The sequence below is a fragment of the Lepisma saccharinum genome, chromosome 11 (assembly GCF_977018435.1).
Source record: "Lepisma saccharinum chromosome 11, izLepSacc3.1, whole genome shotgun sequence".
Lineage (NCBI taxonomy): Eukaryota > Metazoa > Arthropoda > Insecta > Zygentoma > Lepismatidae > Lepisma > Lepisma saccharinum.
The window spans coordinates 2679713-2703414 of NC_139239.1; the positions used below are offsets into that span (position 1 = coordinate 2679713).

General features: G+C 39.6%; 1 protein-coding gene across 1 annotated transcript in view; it reads right to left on the reverse strand.

The window, feature by feature from the left end:
• Window positions 1–22917, reverse strand: part of LOC145995121 (zwei Ig domain protein zig-8-like) — a 338612-nt gene extending 315695 nt beyond the window's left edge. The window contains exon 1 of the mRNA XM_083131657.1: window positions 22078–22917. Coding sequence (XP_082987783.1) covers window positions 22078–22162 — 85 coding nt within the window. The 5' untranslated portion in view covers window positions 22163–22917. The remainder of the gene's footprint in view (window positions 1–22077) is intronic.
• Between the last annotated feature and the right edge of the window lie 785 nt (window positions 22918–23702).

The window sequence follows — 23702 nt, forward strand, 5'->3', positions numbered from 1 at the left end:
AGATATACTAATACGAAGAAAGCAATTCAGAGTAAGATTTCAAATGCATGTGTATAAAGTAATTATAGAAGTATAGAGCAATATGAGAGTATTGAACTTTTTTTTTTTTTTTTGCAGCATAACGTTTACAATATTGAGGCGAAAGAATAATTAAGGAGTAGTGTATTGGTTAGATTGATTGATTTGGTGTTTTAAGTCCACTTTATGCACAGTAAGGCTAATCGGGACTGGACATACAGTTTAAAGTGGGATCCGAACCACTATGTGCCTCCACCGGGTATCGAACCCGGGACCCCTTGATTACAAGGCGACGACGCTACCACTGCGCCATCGAGGAGGCCCTGTATTGGTTAGAGTTCTTGAGAGCATTGTAAGCGGTCCGAGGTTTGATCCTCCATACGAGGTGTTCTTTCTTTTTCTTTTTAAAAATATTTCTCCTTCTATTAAACAAGAGCATGGGCAATATTATTTGTAATAATAGTGTATAGTGGCTAGATTGTCCTAAAACTGGAATTTACTAAAAAAAATAAAGAAATAAATGAATTGAAACACGATTAAAGGGATATTTTCACGTATCAGATCTTGAATTATGATACTCTAACGATAATTGTGTTCTGCTTCAAAGACATTGACAAATATTAATGAAATAACAATTTATATTTGTGGCAATTCAGAACACACTAATATTACCCCTTTTTCCACTCGAGTTCAATGCAAAGATACCTTCACAAATATCGACTGAAAAGTTTCCATCATGTGGAATTCTGCATTAAATGTTTTCGCCCAGTCGTATTACCTTCGTTTTCTTTGTTACAAACAAGTATTCTTTGCACATGACATGTAGGAGGGGGGTTGGATCTGCATTTCACATTGGTCAGCTCCTTCTACCTGTGTTCAGGAGCGAAAGCTTGTGGGGTAGTGGTTAACTTTAAGGATTGATAATCTGATGGTCCTAGGTTCAAACCCCTCCGGTGGCAGAAACTTTTCGTACGTTTTAGGCATACCCCATTGCGTTCATTGTCCACGCCATATGAAACGGAATGATTCAGATTGGAATTAAAGATGGGGGGAGGGGAAATGTTAAATAACAAAATTTCAACGTACCGAGAAGAGGAGAAAAATTGGATAAATATGAAAATTACATTCATGTTTTTAGTGGTATAATCGCAGGTAAAATCAAAGATCTTACGTGGAAGATTTTATCTTGCTCTGAACTCGGCCAAAAGGAATTTCGCACCGATCTAATACATTCTCCAATACATTATAAAATGTTAATGAATGTTTCATGTCGATAATTTTATCAATTCATCAGTTCTTGACGCCGAGACGTATTTTCTTCAACTACCCCTTCTCACCTCTCGTCTCCAGTCCTTTCTGTTCTTAACTTCTCCTTCTCCTTCTTATCTCCCGTCCTTCTCCTCTTTTTTTATCTCATACAGCCTTCCCTACTTTTCTCGCCTCTTGTCTCCATCCCACGCTTCTCCGCTCCTCTTATCTCCTCTCCTGTCTTATATTTCCGACTCCACTGCACTCTTCTCCTCTTCTTTTCGTTCTTCTCTTTTTCTCTCCTTTACTCTACCCTCCACTCCCCTCTTATCGTCTACTCCTCTCCTCTCCAAATCCCTTTCCTCCTCTTCTATCACCTCGCTTTCCTTCCTCTCTTCTCTCCTCTTTGCTAAATTTTCCTCATCTCTCCTCGCATCTTTTTCCTTTCTCCTCATTACTTCTCCTATCCACTTCCTCTCTCCTCTATTTTCTTCCCTTCCTTACTTTTCCTCTTCTCCTTTTGCTTTCTCTTTTCTCGTCTCCTTTGTTACCTTTGGTTTCCTCTCTCTACTTTTCCTTTGTGTAGACTCATCAACAATGAAATACTATAAAATCGACGTTGTTTCTTTCTGAGAGTATTGCAACAAATGTAATACTGATTTTTTTCTAGTTTTATGCAATAATATTTGGATATCTTTCTTTCGCGTATTTTATAAATACCTAATGTGCATGTGGCAACCCTGAAATTGAGCCTAACTCTACATGCAACCCACCAACGCCTTGTGTAAATTGGGTTGCCTAGTTTAAAATGTCGTTGTCCTAAAACTTTTGAGAGACACTGTACAAGATGTGTCCGGACCCCCTAAAAATACGTTTACAGTAATTACAGTAATATATATATATATATATACACACACACACACATACTGTGTGTGTGTGTGTGTGTGTGTGTGTGTGAGAGAGAGAGAGAGTATTATCAGAATAACTCTAACTATGTGGAAGGCTAATAACAAGATTTTTGAGTCTAAATAACAAGATATTTGTTATATAACGAAGTGGGATAATCGAATTACCTCCTCCATAATTCCTTTGAACGTTCTCATAATGAAAATACTTAATTTTTGATTTAAGAGTATAACATTGTTTAATAACGGCGAAAGAATTCCTCTACATCTACGTTATATTTCTCTAAATTAGGGGAAGCAACTGCCCCACTTGTCTGCCCGTGCGCACGCCTATGGTATATGTATGTGTGTGTGTGTGGATTTAGGTGCAACTAGTTAATTGTAACGCACTTACTTTTCTTTGGAGAATGTAACTGTAAGTAGCTACTTTTAAAAGTAAGTAGCTGAAACTGAAATGGAGTTACTTCTTGCAATAGAAATAACGTTTTCAACAGCAGTCACATTACTCTTCAATTCTTTACTTGAAAATCTGTAACATGGAGGGTGAGCTAAATTTAGCAACTCTGTTTTCAACAACATGTCTTCTTTGGATAGTAAAGTGAAAGTATTTTCGTTGAAACGCTTAAGAAAAGGAAGCTAGGCTTCGTTGCCTACTAAATTTACCTCTTCATTGTAACTCGTCCTTTTCAATGGCACGAAGACTTCAGCGCTTTGGGTAGAATGCTGCATTCATTAAATTGGAAAACGTAAAGGAATGTAATAGGTGAAATGGGACACATTTTTCCTTTATCAACGTACTAGTATATACTTTCTTGTTCAGCTAATTTAAATATACTCTGCTAGAAGTAGGACATTGCAAATACTCTCCTTACTACTATGAATTACTTTCAACACACCTAAAGGCGGCCAGGGGCGTGGTGCTAATCACATCACACCACCTTTGGCCGTGATCACACCCCTATGTGGCGTGCACAGGGAAGCACATTATTATACTTACCGCTTCCTTTAAAATTATGGGGTCTCCCCGATGTCGTACAAGTAACGTCGTCGCCTTGTAACCATGGGGTTCCGGGTTCGATACCCGGTGAAAGATCATAGTGGTTCTCACTTTCGACTGTAGTTCCAGTCCTAATTAACCTATCGGTGGATAAAAGTGGGCTTAAAACAAAACTAAAACTCCCCTTAAAATTATGGAAGAATACATGAAAACAAACCTAGAAGTTGTTCTCCAACCGATAGTTGGACAAAATAATTCGAATCCAGACGCTCTTCACTTAATCTATGACATGCTCACTCAATTGTGGACCTTGAGTTGCATGAAAATATGTTAGATGGTCATCTATTTAACAAGATTATCGACTCGTCCAGTTCCATGCCATCACTTCCAAATGCGGGTTAACACTGTAATTAACTTGGGCATTGCATGCGGAGGAATGAATAGAACATGAGAATCAGAAGCACGCATCCAAGTATATGGTAGCCGAGGTTCTATGCGGAATCGTTTTGGTGAATATTTATGTCCAGGTAGCCACGAAAAGTTGACGTTTTTATTTCGAAGAAACGATTATGTTAAGCTGAATGATTGAAAGTTTCAAGTTGTACCCACTTGACCACGATGCATTTGGAATACACTTGCAGAAGTTATAATGCTTTATGATTGGCTGATTGATGTGGTTTATTTCAGTGTTGATAAAGGTCCAGGAATTTTAAATACATTCAATTCCGGTCCAGGAGAGAAAATGGGTTCTGAGCCATCAAGAACCTTTTTATCTGTAAAGTATTTCAATCGGTCGAGGAACCTTTCTTCCGGATCAATTTAACCAGGGTCTAAGTTGAGTATTGAAATGAAACAATAGGCAACTTGGACCGAATTTAAATTGTGCGAGAAAAAGGTTCCGATCGTTTTGCGGAACCCTATAGAATCCATTAGAATTTGTGGATTTCTGGACCTTTAACAACGCTGGTTTATTTTACTGCGCATTTCCGCAACTTTTGGCTACTTTCGAAGATGAGGATGAGTGATGATATGAAGGAATTGATAAAGGTACACTCGCAAAGAACACAAGTGTCCAGGTTCAGGATTCGATCTCGCCGCCCCTGGCTTCGTCGTGTGCTGTGCTAACCACTCCCAGACCAATAGGATGAAACAAAGATATTTGTGCACGCGCAGTGTTGCAGGAAGAGGATTTCGATCGAGCGCCAAATATTTCGTACGGACGACGCTAGATAGCGTACGGAATTGAGAGCTTCTGCGCTCGAACAGGCAAAACGATCGCTATACACTCGAAGCCGAGTAGTACACGTATAACCGTAACTTGTCTGTGATACTGGGTCCTCAAATATGGTTCGCGAAGTGAAATGCACAGTGGAAGTGAAACGTAAGTGAACATAGTCATCGCCTTCATATTAAAATTTAGTTTAGTCTATCATATCAATACACACTGATATATGAAATTGAAATAGATGATTGTGGGCTGAAACTATTAAGGCGGAAATTTTACGTCTCATTAAAATGACATACCATTGTATACGCTCGAGGGTTAGAGACTTGACCAAGTATGAGCTAACGAAAGTGGTCCCATGCAGTACTCTAGTGCACACACACAGTTACAAATACAGGGTCCAACAGCGAAACCTGACTATTTGTAAACGAGCACCATGATATCGATTGTTGCGCATTAACAGACTTTAATTGATATAACCCAAGGTGTACGAGTAAAGAAAAATAAATGTTTAGTTAGTTTGCCACCAGCTGGCTTTAATTTGAAAAAAGGGACGTGGCAGAAATTCCGGAGGTCGGACGAAAGGAAGCCTCGTGTGGGAACTTGACTTCCCACTGATTAGCAGAAGTTAAAGCACGTTAAGTTGAGTTCTCTTTGAGTGTTGAAATGGGGCATCTCTGAATGGAACAAAGTACAGGGAGTAGTTGTTTTGTAGCGGTTTAGTATTTTAAGTTTTCATGTAGAGTATTTAGTTGGGATTTTTAGTTAAAGCACTTCACACTTTGTTCTATTCAGAGATAGGTCTTTTTGGGGGAAATTAATATTAAAATGACATTACTATAATCTCTTTTGGGTTAAATAACTTGTAAGGAAGTCTAAAATTATGTAAAGATTTAATTGGTTAATTTAATTGTTTCTTTATTATTTATTGTATTTATATTGGGCGTTTATATTCTTATAATCATTATTTATGTAGTATCAAGCCCTTCAGGCATTTTGTTGTCAAATAAACCTCTATACTATCAAGCCTTTTATGTATAATTTCTAAACCTACAATTTTACGTATTAAGCCTTCCACTGACACATCTTTATATTTCTGCTAGGTTAATATACAGACTTCAGTTGCAAGCCTTGTGTCCTAATGAAGGGCAATATTTCTTAGTGAATAATTGTAAAGGAAGAGCAATAAGAAGCTGGTCATATTGGTAACTCTACTGAAGAATGCATGACATTTGTTAACATGTAACTTTGCATCGAGTCTTGAATATAAAGCCATCCAAATGCTATCCATTTTTCGTAAACTTTTTATTACCTAATTTGAAAGCTCTGCATTGCGCGTCGCATCATGCCATGATGTGTTGCTGTAATTTCCTGATGAATAGCAGCAGCTTTTAATTCATCCAGTGTGAGCAGTTTATTGACGAATAATTTTACATTGAAGTATCACCAAAGGAATTAATTACAAACAGAAAGATCTGGCGAACGAGCAGGCCAAGGCAAGTCATCGCGCAGAGAAATGAGGGCCGGAAAACATTCCTTTGGCAACCTCCATGGAAGCTCTTGTTGTATGAGCAGGCGCTCCGTCTTGTTGAAACCATACATCTAGTGTTAATTCCACGTCTGTGCAGTTCTGACGAAATAAAGTTTTACAACATGGAAACATAAGAGTCAGAATTAACTGTTAATGTATGTCTATCGTCTTCAAATAAGTACGAGCACATCACGCCAAAACTTGTCACACTACTACACGCTGTAACGAGTTTGCAAAGACGGGGACGGATGTTGTGATGCTTCTACAACTTCTACAACTCTCGCTAAAGAGCCATTTTAAAAACGCCAGATTTTTCTGCCGGACCTTATACAGGGTGATTCAAAAGTCTCTTGACGTTTCAATCAAAAAACATTTCATTGACAAAATTGACATTACTGCTGAAAAGTACTCTAGAATAGAAGACAAACTCAATACATTTCAATGTGGTGACCCTGTAAGTCTAGGCATAGCACTCACCTCTTTTGCGTAGACCGGTACACATGCTCCAATACAGCTAGCGTAATCACCCGCATTGCTGCAACTATTCGCTGTGTTAGTTGCTCTATGATGATATTTACTTGTTACACCGTAGACTTCATGCAACCCCACTCAAAAAGTCTGGGGAAGTCAGGTCTGAGAGCGAAGTCTTGGTAGGGCATGGTCGATCCACCTATCGTGCAAGGTATCAACAAAGTACCCCCGAACGATTCTGGCGATTTGGGGTGGTGCACCATTTTGCTGGAAAACAAGTGTATTTTATCCCATCCTGAAAAACATTCATTAGCGATATAAGGAAAATGTCAAGATAATTTTGAATCACCCTGTATATATATATACATATGTGAGTTGGGGTGTGCGTGTGTGTGTGTGCGTTTGTGTGTGTTTGCATGAACATTTCTATCCTCATCCGACGAACAGTCAATTTCATATACACTCATATCCACACCCTCAAATTTGTATACATTCTTTTATTCAAAGAAAGAAAATCATATTTTTGTTTTATTTATTTTGCTGCTGTATAGCATTCTATGTACTCAGTTAATATTTTTTTGCAATTCATTTCATTTTCCTTAAAGTTATTTATTTGTATAATATTTTTATAGGACATCAATCCATTATATGCATTAATATTATTGAAGGATAATACTGTATGACTTAATTGTAACCCTATTATGAAAATAATATAATGGATTATAAAACAACTATATCCTCAGCAACTGTATATTAACAAATTAATATTTCGCGCGGAAGACCAGTGTTCTATTTCCGATGGTACGGAATATCAGTGGAAACTTGTCCGACAATGTGCCAACAAAAAAATTGCTCTGGCATCTACTCAGACTTTAATCCCTAGGAACGTGAGGGCCGGGGGCGGTAAAGGGCATCAGAGAGTTGTGCATCAAAATCCAGTATGGCTGACATCGAGAATGTGCGAGGCCTATCTTCACACCCACTTACGTATGTGCTTTCTGGTATATATATATATATATATATATATATATATATATATATATATATATATATATATATTTCTTTTAATGGCAGTAATTAGTGTTCTCTCTTGCATATACACATGCTACATTCGTATTTTGTTACAATTTTATTGAGGGAAATACTTTTGAGGTGTATTTGTGTGTTGTTTCTGTGTAAAAAGAATATTTTTTTAAAAATAAAATTACTATAACTACGAGTTATTTCAATAATCCGATGTACTCTATTACGCGAGTGAACAGAAGTTTACGATCAAAGTATTAAATATCGTTCCTCAACTGACTTACTACACTTTCATGTAGTGTCATAAAATGTATATGAAATTTGCTTCCATGATAACCTATTACGAAGTGGAATGGTACCTTTACTCTCTCTCTCTCTCTCTCTCTCTCTCTCTCTCTCTTTCTCTAACTGTGTTCTTTGGGTGTGTATGTTTGATTGATTTGGTGTTTTAAGTCCAGTTTATGCACCGTAAGGATAATCGGGACTTGACCTACTGTTTAAAGTGGGATCAGAACCACTATGGGCGTCCACCAGCTATCGAACCCGGAATCCCTTGATTACAAGGCGACGACGCTACCACTGCGCCATTGGGGAGGTCCATGTGGTGGTGTATGAATGTTCTGGTATAGTATACATGTATATATTGAATTGAATTGAAGTTTTAAGTCCACTTTATGCACAGAACGGCTAATCGGGACTATATATATTGCAGACGGTAGGGACTATACATACTATATATATTAGAGTACTGCAAACGCGATCGAATCTCCCACGATCGAGCGTGATAACCCTCGAATATATAGAATATCAAATATCATTTCAATTTGACAATAATCGTACAAATATATGTGTAAAATTCATGTTGATAGTTTCATCCCATAATCATCTATTCCTTCTGATATATTGATAAGTTGTATTGGTGAGATAAACTAAATTACAATTTAACATGGAGTTGATGTCTATGTTCACTTTAGTTTTAATTTCACTGAATCTTTCACTTCACAAAGCATATTTGAAGGCAATTTACGGTTGTACAGTCACGGACACGTCTGGGTTGTAACGACCCTATTGAAGAAGCACTGAAGCAGGCCATCCATGTCTGACCACCAAGCGCCTTGTGACTAGACAACCCAACCAGCATTGCAATTCTGCGGCTTGTATACCAGTCACGGGTATACATCTCTGTAAATTGAGTAATGATGCCAAAGAGAAATACGAGATGAAGATTGGCCTCCCCCATGGCGCAGTGGTAGCGTCATTGCCTTGTAATCAAGGGGTCCCGGGTTCGATACCCGGTGGAGGCACAAGTGTTTCGGATCCCACTTTAAACTGTAGGTCCAGTCCCGATTAGCCTTACTGTGCATAACGTGGACTTAAAACACCAACCCAAAACCAAACGAGATGAAGATTGTCAATCGTAATGTCTCGTGTTCTCGACATGGAATAATACTAGGTCCACGTTACGTTCCATTATTTAATGTTGTTTGGGAACGAACCTGACGGACTGGGTTTATATTTTCACTCCTTGCATTACAGTAAATTCCATATTTTACAATTATATTAATGCTTTGAACGAAAATAACACCCAGAAAAATATCGAACACACGTGCACACCACTCTTCTCACACACATGCACGTGAAAACAAACACACAAAGCTAAGTTTTAACTTCCAAGTGAATGTCAAATAACAGTAAATGGAGAAGCACGATGTGAAACATGGGATTTTTCACAGAAAGAATGCGTCTATTTTTGACATTCGAGGTTTCTATTAATAGACAATGAAACAATTATGAGAGAAATTAAGATGCATTTTCGTCTTCAGGTGTTGAGGAAGGAAACAGACTGACTGGAAAAAAGAAAACATGGTGTTATTGATAGAGTGCTGGTAAGCGTACCGAGCTTTCACCACTGAGATCTAGGTTCGATCCCCACCAAGGACAATTTTTTTTATTCTTTTCTAATAGTGAAAAAGTATGTAATATTGTTTTCTAGGCATTTTGACGAAAGGATAGACATCAAATTTGTTCGTTTAATCTGTATTTTCATTCTTCTAATAAGTTCTCTATCACAAGGGGATATAGAGATTCTCTATCTAGGCGATAGATATCTTCTCAATGGTTCCGTAGCTACGATTCTCCAGTCCCTTCCACCCACTTGTCTTATTTATTTACTTTATTCATATCAACTCACAAAATTCCTTGAATCTAACGAAAACACACAGATATAGTTTAAACAAGAAACACACTTCGCGTCGAAGGTTCCAGACTCGAGTTCTGGCTTTTTTACGAGGGCGTTTATTCCTGTCTGTCTGTTTATCATCTTTGTCTAAAAAATATTCCTCATTATTGCCGTGATTAACCTAGGGAGAGACCAAAGCGACCGAAATAACAAAAGTTATTCGCTCGAGCGAAGAAACAGTCGATTCCGTAAGTCATCTAGCTTCATCCGTACGAACTATTACACGATCGAGCAAAAAAGCCTCGATGCAGCACTCTAATACATATACATACTAACATACATCCTCTCTCTCTATATATATATATATACACTCTATGTGATCAGAAGTATACGGACACCCACCTGAAAATAAAGTACAAGTTTGGGCAAACCTCCATCGGGAACACTGGCAGTCAATACATTGTTGGCCCACCCTTAACCTTGATGACAGCCTTCACTCTCACAGGCATACTTTCAATCAGGTGCCGGAAGGTTTCCTGAGGAATGGCAGTCACTCCTCGCAGAGCGCCAACATGAGAAGAGGTATTGATGTGGATCGGTGTGGTCTAGCACGAAGTCGGCATTCCGAAACATCCCAGAGATGTTCTATGGGATTCAAATCAGAACTCTGCACAGGCAGGTCCATTAGTGGGACGTTGTTGTCGTCAAATCACTCCCCCACAGTATGGAGGTGTGCTCGGTCGTGTTGAAAGACACAATGGTCATCCCCGAACTTGTCTTCAACGGTAGGCAGCATGAAAGGTGTTAAAATGTCAACGTAAGCTTGTGCCGTGACATTGCCATGTAAAGCAACAAGGTAGCCAAGCCTCTTCCAGGAGAAACATGACCACACTTTAACCCCGCCACCTCCGAATTTCACTGTCGGCACTATACAGGCTGGTAGATGTCGTTCACCAGGCATTCGCCACACCCACACCCTACCATCGGATCGCTACATTGTGTACTGTGATTCATCACTCCACACAACGGTTTTCCACTGTTCTATGGTCCAGTTTCGATGCTCCTTGCACCACACGAGGCGGTGTTTGGCATTTATCTGTGTGATGTTTGACTTATGGGCAGCTGCTCGGCCATGGAAACCAAGTTGTCGCACCTTGCGCCAAACAGTAATGGTGCTTGGAGTAAATCCTGATGCAGTTCGGAATTCCTGTGTGATGGTGGCGATGAATGATTGACGATAATGCTGTACGATCCTCTTCAACACTCGATGGTCTCTGGAGGTCAACACGGGAGGTTGGCCTGCACGCTTTTGTGTTGGACACATCCCTTCGCTATAACATCGGAAACAGTGGACAGAGGGATGTTTTGGAGGGTGGAAATCTCACACACAGACTTCCTACACAAGTGGCACGCAACCAACTGACCACGTTGAAAGTCTGCGACTACCTAAGACCATTCCATACTGCTGTCTCACACTGTCTGCAGACTACTGAGTTCGCTGACTATGTGTTCCACCCGGTAGATGGCAATACTGTGTCGCCCTCTATGATAAACACACGTTTCGCGGTGTGACCGGATACTTTTGATCACATAGAGTATATATATATAAATGTACTGGTATGCATATAAACATAATCTTTCTCTCTCTCTACCTTAATTACTTTCTCGCCCTCTCCCCTGCCTACTTTTCCATGCGTACAGGTATCTCTCTCTCTCTCTCTCTCTCTCTCTCTCTCTCTCTCTCTCTCTGTCTCTGTGTATGTGTGTGTGTGTGTGTGTGTGTGTGAGAGAGAGAGAGAGAGAGAGAGAGAGAGCTTGTATCTGTTTCTCCCCCCATCCACTATTTGTGTATGTAGGCGTCTGCATAGTATTTCTGTCTTGTTCCCTCCTTCCCTTTCCCACTCCGTCTGAGTGTGTGGTTGATGTATTCAAACAATAAAGATGATGCTTGATTGTCTGCAAGAATCCATCATGCAATGGGAACATAAATTTTAACAAGAGACGGAGATAGCAATTTCGTTTTACCCCTAGGAGGTAATTTATATAATTGAACTCTGCGAGAGTAAACATTGTTGGTTCATGTTCGCGTAATTACCTTGGGTGTTGCAGAAATATAACATCCCACTATTGTTGAACTGAAACATCCTTGTTCATTCATTACCATATTTGTGAGGATAAATACAATGTTGTCTTATTTTTCCTGCATATTTTCACTGCCTGTTTCGAAATGAACAAGACTTTTGTTATTATATCATAAAAACTTTTGCACTGTACAAATGTATGTTCAGAAAAAGTGGAAAGTACATTTCAGCGTCTGGTTGTTTATCCTAATCTGGCTTTTCTGACAAAAGGGGATATAAATTATAGAAATAGCAAATTGAATCCATACTACTCTACCAAGAAGAAAAAGCATCCTGGCACTGTTTTCAAATTCTCAACAGCATGTGAGCGAAGAGAGCTTGATGCAAGCAGTTTCTTACCGTGTAAACCTGCCCCTGCGTTGCCAAATATGCAGCGTTGTTCAACACATTGTCATCTTTATTCAGTAGCAAGTATTTGTATCATCATGGAGGGGGAAAACTGTGCACGGAAGGGAAGTTGTAAATGTGGAAACATGGGGATGACAAGGACTGACAATTTTGGTTTGCGAGTTGGTCGAGGTTCATCTCTTTCTGGTACTACTATAACAAAAGCAATATTCTCCTGGGTATAATAACAAATACATTGTCCTTATTACACATATGTTAATCAATTGGCCGGCCCCAGTGGCGGAGTGGTTAGCACATCGCGCTACGACGCCAGGGGTCGCGAGTTTGAAACCCGGCCTGGGCATGGATGTTTGAGAGTGTCCATTCATCAATTTCATCACATTATCATTCATCCCCCTCTTCGAAAATTAGCCAAAAGTGGCGCAAAAGGGGAAGTAATATAAAGCAAATCAATAAATAAACAATAAATAAATAAATAAATTGCTATATATAGAATCAGAATAAATCACAAGATGAAAGTCGAAAAATGTACGCATGCACTTCGAACCTGTAGTCGGCATATAAGGAATCAGCTAATAAGGGAATGTTCGATTCTTTATACTTAACCAAAACTCAAGGACGTCAATGTCCCTCAGAAAGAGAGTCTTTCTATTGACATCTCGCACTCAACACACTAACTGGCCCTTTGAAAAATACTATTAGCATGTGCACGAGACCATGTTTGAAAGTAACTAGTTACTTGTAATGTAGGTAGAAGTAACAGTTACATATTTTAGAAATTCTAACCTTAAGTATAGTACGTTTGAAGAGAAAAGTAGCTGTAACTCTTAACAGAATTACTTTTTTGAAACAGAAGTAAAATTATCAACAGTTACCTTTACACTTTCTTCTTCTTCTTCTCTGGATGCTAAAGTGATGACATATCCGTAAATCTCCAGTTTCCATTGTCATGTCCGTCATTTTCATTAGAGATAATTCAACGATGCTAAAGCTGAATATACATAAATATCAGTTGACTTTATTGTACATAGTAGATAGTATGTGTTTTTCTTGTGTAATATTTTCTTCTCCTAAATTTTGCTGCAAGTAATTTTTCCCATAAAATGCACGGATTCTTCAGTTGTCCTGGAGTTTTTCTGGATTTTTCATGACTTTGCATGGGCAAATTTTGTTGCGGCTTCTCACACAAAGATATGTAATAACGCAGTGCTATCTGTTGAGCACTTTTGTGTCTAATGGAAATATTTTCAAGTTTCTAGGCCGAATAGCTCATATAAAAATAAAAAAAGTTCAATCTCTTTTTCCCACTTCAAAGGTTCAATTATTGAAATTGTAAATTTTTAATTGTTTATAATATATGTAAGCCTATTGTAATTGGAGCCAAAGCTCTGTTATAGGTGAAAATAAATAAATAAATAAATTTCGGAAATCCCCTTCTCAGTGGCTGCTTACGTCACAAGAAGAGGACACCCCTAAACGTACGTGTTTGTAGGTGCATTGGTTTGGGCTGTCCGTTGGAGACTGTGAGTGACAACAAACTATTTTATACGTGAAGAGTCTACAGTATTTATGCGAATTTTGATACGTGTATCCAGTGTGCGAATTAACTGTGACAGGGGGCTTGCCAGAGATTACCCCACTAAAAATTTCATCCCCGGCAAGAGACAATTATTTTTATCCCTTTCGGGAACGTTTTTATCCTCCTCAAAGAAAATGTAATGGAAAGCATACAGTATACTTTTTCTTTAACAACTATATAACAAGCACAATTGAAAATTCATTCGTGTCCATTAATGGTTCATTAATGGAAAATTTCCTGGTTGAAAAGTATGCAGCCTTGTGAATTAAAAAAAAAAAAAAAAGAACACCATTTGGCAACTGAACATCTTACCGAGGCAACAGCAGGCTGTTATCCACTAAAGTTTTCATGGCATACTTATGATATTTTACAGGCTTTAATGTTCACAAGAAACTTGTAGGTAGGCTGGCAACATACATTTGGTCAATTTTTCGGTGTTACTAGTTCGATAGGTGTTTTTGTGTAGGGTTTTCTAGAAAGTAGCCTAAATATATGTACAAAGTGTTTCAAAATTACTTTTAAATGTTCTAAGATTTAATGGCCTAGGTTGAAACGAATGTTCTAAGGTTCTTAGACCCGCCAGGCAATAACTGGCTGGTAGCGTATACAAATTTGCAAACGCACCCCAAAAACACTTGCCTCCCGAAATAAAATCACAAATACGCCAGTGAGTGGGCATCCCCCACCCAAAAGAGAAAAGCTTAATTTGCACAGTGTGTGTGTATCGCTTGTGTTGCTTTGATTTTGATTTTTAAATCAAAGCAACACATAGGGCAGCTAATAAGGTTACAGTCTTTCATAAAAATTTGAAGAAATGAAATTTTTCAAATTAAACCATTAAAAAAAATACTAGGAAACCAAAGTGATAAACTATGCACGTTAAACTGGCTTGTTTAAGGCATACAAACCTTGAAGTAAGCGCGTATTAAAAAATTTCCGCCTTAAAGGTCTACTTATTGCTATGGGGAGCTATGCTATTCAAATGTATCGTACAACACAGTTCTCGATTAGGCGAGTTTAAAAACGCAAGAACGCATAATCGCATAAAATGCAAATCCCGTCCTTTAAAATGACCTCCTGACTACCATTTTTGTCTCTGAAAAACTTTTAAAACCATGGTTAATTGATTGATTTGCTTCATTTACTTCGCTTTTGTGCCACTTTTGGCAAATCTGCGAAGATGGGGATGAGTGATGGTAGGATGAAATTGATGAATGAACACTCACAAAAATCCATGCCCAAGCCGGGATTCGAACCCGGAAACTCTGGTGTCGTAGTGCGATGTTCTAACCACTCCAACATGGGGCCGGTAAACCATGGTTAAAGATGAAAATTACAAGATATTTTATTGTGTATTTCCCGCCCATAAAACAGTAACATTTACCTTTAGAATTACGGCCTCCTCCTTAAAAAATCCTGCGTACGTTAGTGATTGTAAATATTTCGGCATTACTGTCTGCATAATTTTAAATACTGTGTGTCAGTCAGATATAAATATTCCCCTTACAGTTGCTGCAAAGCTTAGTTTGCAAATCTTATCATCTCATGTAAATAAAAATTTCAACTCAAAACATTGTGGAAACGAGGTTTTGTGTCGCACAACTTCCAGTTTGCACTTTATCAGAAAACCGTTGACGTTCTGTATGCGCGAAAGCTGGACAATTTTAATGAAACTCCAAGCTGAGCTCATCAACGTTTTTGCAAATTTGATCAAAGCGAAAAAGCACAGTTCGTGCACAATGAATCGCTTGATGAACAGCCAGAGATGTAAAATTTTCACAGTCAAGAGTGGATACTGAAATTTCAAGCAGACTTTGTAACGCATTTAGCAACTGTAGTTGATGTTAATGGCCTAGCTTACACTGGAAACAAATGTGTTGCTTGTTTTCTCGGTTTGCATGAATTTTTGTTTCTTTCTTCTGTTATATAATTAGGTTATGAAAAATAATACTGAATTATTTTTAAACTGCAAAAAGTTAACTTGAAAGATCATGGCCTAAAACCGTCAATTTGCGCTGCCATCAAACTACTGTAACAAATTTACAATGATAATTTTTTCGGACATTTCATAGTTGACCTAAAAACATAATTTAAATTAGTTTTTAAAATAAATCTGCAATCGCTACCCATTTTTATGTCTGACAAAATATTCCAATTGAAATAAAAATACTGTTACGTCCAGGTTTGGTAAACTGAGAGCCATGGTGTAAATTTTGACGGTAGATAGTGTAAACTTTACAGTATGTAACTTCTCAAGCGGCCCAAATACTAACGTAAAAATACGCGACGGAAATACGCTGATTATTTACGCAAGTACGTGACGCCACACACTGCGACTTACTATCCTTCCGTACACCCTTCCCTTAGAGCCAAGTTCTTCCAAGCACTATAATTTATGAGGCCCTAAAAAGATAGCTTCGCGGGCTTGCAGCAGACGACAATATGGGGGTGTGTCTGAGAGAAGCAATCAGGTCCGCGAATGAGCGCTTTGCACCCTTCTGAAAGGTTAGTGACCTCTGCCTGATGCTACCTCCGCCTGTTTGTTCGGCTGAGGAGCAGACGACACGAGATAATCGGCAACAGCCTGCTAGACACCTCTGCTGTTAGAACGCGAAGCTCTCTTTCTAAAGCCTCCTGCAGTATAGCTGAGTGTTATGTATGAAATATAGTTAGGCTTTTGTTTATGTTTTGTTGATATATGGAGGTGTTCATTGTGGAAGTTGTATTTTAAGCTGTGTGTCAGCAAATCTATTATTACATTTTAATTAGTGGTCTGTTTATGTCTCAAGTTTAAGTATGTATAAACGCATGCATATTAGTCTGTGTGCATACACGACACTGAGGTAGTCCCGTATTACTGTTGTCTACAAAGGAGGTCCCCAGGGACCGACCTTTTTCAGCGGTGGTACCTCACGGATTATCGTTATTCACAATAGCTTAGTCTTGGCCGAGGGAAGAGCAGGGTAATTATCTCCGCTTGTTCCTTCTAGTCCCAACCTGCCCTTTCATCCCCAGGTGCCTTTACGCATGCGTATACGCAGAAAAGTTAACTCCTTCTAAAATTTTGGGCCGTATGAAATTACGGGGCAGCGTACGAAAATGACGGTGCGTACCATCCGCAGGTCCCCAAATACTGTCGGATTTCTACTTTCCGTGCAAAATTTAATGACGTGTTTTTACGTTAATGTATGCCCGCTCTAACAATGTATGCTGATGGAGAGAACGAACGTACACGTGACGGATCTATGGTTTAATAATGAATAGGGTATTGTTGCTAACATTTAGAAGTTTATTTCTGAATATTGTTGAAACTTAATGAAACACCCTGACTTCATCCTATTTGAACCTATTTCTCTGGTTTACGTGTCGGTTATCTAACAATTGCACTACTGCTGATTTTTCGCGTATGCTGTTCCATCTGTATGGAGGAAGATCCAACCAGTAGCTTTGCAATACGATCTGTTTCTTCCAAATGCTTAATGATAAACAAGCAGCACAAATTATATTCTGTATGGACACACACTGAAGTTGTACTTGGCGAGAAATATCAGCTCATGCAAAAATCCAACCCGGGTCTCTTGAATATTATACTTATATTGTATTTTAGTTAGTTCAAGTTCCTTTTTTACTTGCTAACCTCATTACATTTCACAGTGTGTGAAAATCTGTGGTTTCATCGATAACCAAAGGTTCCTTGATTCCGTTCCCTGAGAGTATCTACACATTTCACATTCTGATATCCTTTTCCGATTCAGGTTCTGATATAATTTTAAAATAGAGATTCGTCCAAACTGTAGGTCTCCGGGTGTAAAGACATTATGCAAAATTCGAGTCCTGGAGAAAGCTACATATTTTTAGGTTGGTTCCCTCATCTCTTTCATAAAGTCGTCCCAAAAATTCAATTAAAGAAGTTCCGGTTTCCGGAGTCCTGGACAGGGCATGAATATTTCTTTACGAGTGTCAATTTCTTCAAATTATCACTAATCCTCTTCGTCACGATTAACCTAAATAGGTAAGAAAGTGACGTAAAATAAAACAATTACAAATGCGAGATAGGTTTCGACCAAACTGAAAGGCATAGTAATAAATCAAGACCCTAATTTATGGAAGTTTATCACACTCGCAAGCGCGCTCTGTTACAGGGGAAAGGCTTGAAGAGATCAACAAACTTGAAGGGGGATTCAATGGGATCATAACTAGCTATTTGATAAATACGGTCAAGAGGGACTTGAGTAGGCTCATATAAACTTTTAATTAGCTCTCAAATAAGATATCCTCTTGAAACTCTGTGATGGAACAATTAGATTAATACTCAAATTTAACAGAACCACCATTGTAACATCCTCAATACTAACTTTACTGGTAATTGATATATGAAAATCGTATAGATATCTTTTGTCTTCTAGTTTCGTTTCAGAATAGGCTCATAATAGAATCCCTTAATTTTCAATTATGCACTTCATGGTCATTCTTGGTCGTCCTTATAGCTAAGCTGAAGAGATATCTAATAACAAGTGTATACACTCGCAAATTGTATGCCTGTTTTTCAATCGTCACATCAGGATGAACAGAAAGAACAACTAAATGGCACTAGGATGCCAAGCTTTTCGGGTGCGATTCCAGCCCTGGGCATGTCTGTTGTTTGTGAATGTTGCTTCCATTTCATCACATCATCACTGATCCTCACCTCCGAAAACAGCCAAAAAGTGGCAGAATGGCGAACAAAAATAAACCAAAAAAAATCAATCAAAACCTTACCTGTATCTATTTAGTCAGTCACAGTTCAATACATTTTGCAATAAATTGAAGCGCTAATATGAAAACTTACATGGCAGAGTCAGAAGCAAATGTTTACTGGTAGCCCACTACATTTCATTTAACTATTTTCTACAGGAGCCGCCTCGGTTAATTATTTAATAATGCGCAAACAAGTGAATATAAGCGCAATTGAGATGCAAAGTAACATTGCAATACCTGCTTTTCAATTGTCGCATCAAGATAAACTTCAACTGTTGTTCAAAACTTATTTGCGATATCACAAACATAAGCCGTATTCATGATTACAATAGCAATAGCTTGGATGTATAGTTAAAGTACGTATATCCAACTAACCTTTTTCTTATCTATGCACTGGTTCGTGTTCTCACTTAAGTTACTTATTTCTTTTTTTCCTAGCAGAACCCATTCTCTGATGCCATAAAATTCAAGCACCTGGCAACCCGTAGCGTGAGAATGGGTAAAAAAGATAATCCTTTGCTGGACAGTTTAAGAAACTAGCAGTTTCATATTCCACTTTAAAATATGGCTAAATTCTGACTAGCCTATGTGTACATTAAAAAAAGAGATATTCTTGAAAATACAAGGGTTGGATAAAAAGTAATGGCAACACTGGTATAATTGGTACTTGATTGTATTGGCAGAGGAGCACGTGTTACATTCCTTCAAAGTAATCGCCCCTCATCTCTACGACCTTCTGCCACACGTATGGAAGGCGTCGTACACCGTCAGCGCGTCCATCTCTGTCGATGTCCCGCAGTGACCGCCCTATCGCGCGTGTCGTAGTGCTTCCCGCCCAGTGGTTCCTTCATTTTGACAAAACGGTCGTAATCACACGGTCTCATACCGGTGAATACGGCGGATGTTCCAGTACCTCCCACTACCAGTTATGCAGGAGAGCCGTCACAGTGTTCGCAGTGTGACATCTTGCATTGTCAAGCAGGATGATGGGACACCATGCCGGCGCTTCCGGTGTTGCAAGAAGGTGCAGTAGTAGGCTGCGTTGACCGTCTGCCTGAGAGACGTTGTTCTTCTTGCCTAAACATATTGTTAGGGCGCTTGCACTCTCGTCCTCTGCTTCAAAGCACTGCTGTTTTTGACTGAATAACATACAATTGCTCCCACTCACTATACTTCCTCGTCTGATATTCCTTTATCAGCCAGGAAACGCTTGTGGCGCTGTGACTCACCTCTTTCACGGTACAGCAGTGTTGCCATTACTTTTTATCCAACCCTTGTATTATGAGATGTCCCCAAAGAAAAAAGTAATTTATGTCACCCAGCTCAAAATAATCTAATAACCTAGCATAAACATGATCCCAGTATGTCGTGCTTTAGGCGAGGAATGAAATGTTTCCAGTAACATATAAGGCGACATCTGTAGTCACCAGGAAGATGTTGTTAAGGGAGGTCATCTTTTATGCTTACATGGAAAAAACACGCTCTTTTAAGGCCCAATTTCGAATATCTAGTTCCAACGTGTTTCCTGAGATCCAGAATAAACAGAAAATTATGATATGAAAGGGAAAATTGACCTCTCTGATGGCGTGGTGGTTAGCACTGCGAGATCGAATCCCGGTTAAGACATGGATGTTTGCGCTAATCTGTTATGAATGAAAAAGAGATTTGAGATTGATTGTTACGAGTATGATGTGTGGGAAACTCCTTCTTTAAAGAAACAAAAAGTGGGATCGTCGTTGCCTTGCAATTAAGATGTGCCAGGTTCCATACCCGGTGGAGGCACACTGAACAGTGGTTCGGATAACACTTTAAACTACAGAGCATTCCCTGACATTCGCTACGAGACTCGGCTGCAAGTGGCCCAGCGTTAGCGCTTGTCTTTCCCGGTGAACGGGTCCGCGACAGTCGCACGCTACAGTCTCTTTTTTTTCGCTCTCCCTGCCTTCGCTCTCTTTCCCTTTCTGTTGACGTTGCAGACTGACGCCAGTATAATCCTCCCTCGGAAGTTGTGTTGTGTCGTGTCCGTGTGTTGAAGATTGTGGCTTAATATGGCACCACAAAAATTACATTTCAATAAAGAATTTATCTTGGCGAGTGTTACTTCGGACAGAGGAATTGTGGAGAAGTGCGACGACGTGAAATTTCCTGGTGTTCCCGTTCCACATAGGACCACTATATTAAACCTTGTAAAAAAGTTTAGAGTAACAGGGTCAGTTATGAATAAAAGTGGAAAGAAAAATTGGGAAATAAAGTATACAAAGACAATCCGCACACCATCCGTGAGTTAAAAGAGAGTATTGTACGATTTTTGATTTGATTTGATTTGATTTAGTTTATTTTACTTCGCGTTTTGTACCTCTTGGCTAATTTGCGAAGATGGGGATGAGTGATGAAATGATGAAATTGTTGAATGGACATTCACAAACAACCAAGCCCGACCGGGATTCGAACCCGGGACCCTTGGCGTCGCAGCGCGATGTGCTAACCACTCGACCACAGGGTCGGGCAGTATTGTACGAAAAATGGGGAGAATTACAGTAGACGAACTTGCACGTGTAAATGCCAATTTCCTTCGGAGATGCCAAGAATGTGTTGCAGCAGAATGACATCATTTTGAACACCTTTTGTGGTCAAGGTTAGTACACAATATGAAAACTGTAATTTTAATAGCCGACTCTAGCGACTGTCGCGGACCCGTTCACCGGGAAAGACAAGCGCTGATTCCGGGCCGCTTGCCGCCGAGTCTCGTAGCGAATGTCAGGGAATGCTCTGTATATGTCCAGTCCCGATTATCTTGTCTGTTAATAAAGTGGACTTAAAGCATTAATTCAATTGATCGAAAGAGAAAAATAACTTTCTCTTAATTCTTGTATGTTATTCATTGTGCGGGAGGTTGGTTGATTGATTTGATATATTTTACTTCACTTTACTTCCATTTTTGGGTAATCGCGAAGGTGAGGATGGATGATTATGTGATAAAATCTATGAAGAAGCACTCACAGAGAACACCCATGCCCAGACCGGGATTCGAACCAGGGACCCCTGGTGCAGAAGCAATGTGCGGGCAGGACCTCCACGATAGCATAGTACGTATCCTGCTGCCATGTTAATTCAATGGTCTTTATTCTTGGGCGAGGTTCAGCAAATGCTGATCTACAGCTGCCTTGTAATCAAAGGGATCCCGTGGTTTTTTCACGATGGAAGCACATTCGTTCGGATCCTTTAAACTCTGGGTCCAGTCCCGATTAGCCTTTCTGAGCATACGTTAAAGTAAACTAAAATTTTCTTTTCAGTATGTGTGCATTCAGTGTCGTGCATCTTTATTACTCAGGTTGGTTTCTTGATTCAAAGTACATTAATCCTCTTGACTGTGTGTTTGTGTGTATAAACGGATTATGCATGGAATGTGAATATCCTGCGATGAACCAAAGAACAATTTCACATTCAAAATCCAGTGGAAATTCTTTTCTGCGACCGTTCGAAAGTTAAATTACGTTTCGCATATTTTTCCCACGGAGGGAGATCTGCGGTCACAAACTCATGCCAAGCTGCGGTCAATTTTAGCGAAGGGCATCATTTGTCATTTCGCTCTGGACGCAGAACTTTGCAATACCCGCGGCCGAAACTACAAATACGCCAACGGACAAAGGAATGCGGATAATAAACTCTACTTACCTCGTCTCCTGTGAGCCTCCACAATGAAACCTTCCAACAAAATCACAAAAATCATCAGCAACACCTTTCGATTGTTAAAATGCATTGTCACAGTGATATGAAAATCATCAACAATGTGTTCACTTGTTACGAAATCCACAACGCAAAGTTTAGCCCAATGTTGTTGCGTTTGTCTTCGTTACCGGTGAAAGTGTTATTCAAAGTAGCGAGGCAAATTACGCATCAAATTTTACACGATGTACTCTTAAGTAGTGTTGGTTGTATTCCACTAACTCACTTTGAGACACTAGCAATATAGTAAAAACACTTCACTGAGCACTTCACCAACAAAAAAAACTGTCACAATTATTGTGCGATAATTATGTTTACGAATCACATGCTATATTTGCCTACAGCGCTGTAGTATGATTCGTGCATTCAAGTCTTCAATGCAAAATTTTTTCATCAAATGGGGCACAACATGTTTTCAATCAATGCCATGGTTAATGTACACGATGCGTCGCACATGATACGCAGTATGCGTCCTAGCACACGCACAGACACATTTTTAAGGCGGAGGATGGATTCCGAACGCACTTATCGTCAAATACATCTTCGTTCGTTTCTCCAGCTGGTCACATCCTTAAGATATCCACAACGGTTCTTCCATTTCACACGCAGCGGCTAAACTCGCGGGAGACTTTTCGCAAAGCACGGCGTCGGTTCGCACGAGAGAGACTGAGAGAGAAGAAGAGGGAGAGAAAGAGAGAGCGAGCGAGAGAGAGAGAGAGAGAGAGAAAGAAGCGAGCGCTGGTCGAACTAGGACGGGAAGAATCGAGTTGGACAACGCTACTTCGACGCGCGCCCGCGAACGACTCGTCAGGAACTCGCTTCGGGGCGCTCGTCACGCTCCGTGGTTCCGTCAACTGTCTCCCAGGTGGCTCTGTTATCGCCCTTCGCTCACCCAACAACGTTTTCGACAGACCCAACGGTTTGAATTGGAACCGAAGAGAGCGAGAGGTTCGGCTTTTGCCCCCTCATCCCCCTTTCTTTTTCGGGAGAGTCGAGGAGGATCAAAAATCGATACAAAAAAAGGAGGGAACTAATAAACCCGAACCACGGGCTGGAAAGGCATTCGATTTTCAGAAAGGACAAATCTAAGCTCGAGTATTCGCCCGTTTTACCCTGACGTCTGATTGAATGCTTTTGGGCTCGCGATTCCGGCAAGATCTTTTGCGACAACAATTCTTGTATCTCCCCTGGAATTTCTTGCTCCGTGGAATTTCAATTACCCTGCCTGCGTCGCTGCAATGGGGGCTCGTGGGGCATTGTTGTGTGGCCAAAGCAAGAGATTATGAAACAGAGGGTCTTAATTCTTCTTCCAAATCTAATAAAGAGAGGACAAAAGGAAACCTCTCGATCTGTCCCGTCTTCTAGAAATCTGTCTGATGGACATGTGGGTATCGAACTATTGATGTAGGCAACATCTTAATTTATGTCAAAGTGTGTGGTAAGGTCACGCTTATATAGGCGATTATGACTGGACCTTCAGTGTAAAATGTTATCCTCACCACTGTGTAATATGCAACTGTCGGGGATCGAAACTCTGACCTTTTGATTAAAAGGCTGCAGTGTTACTATTATGC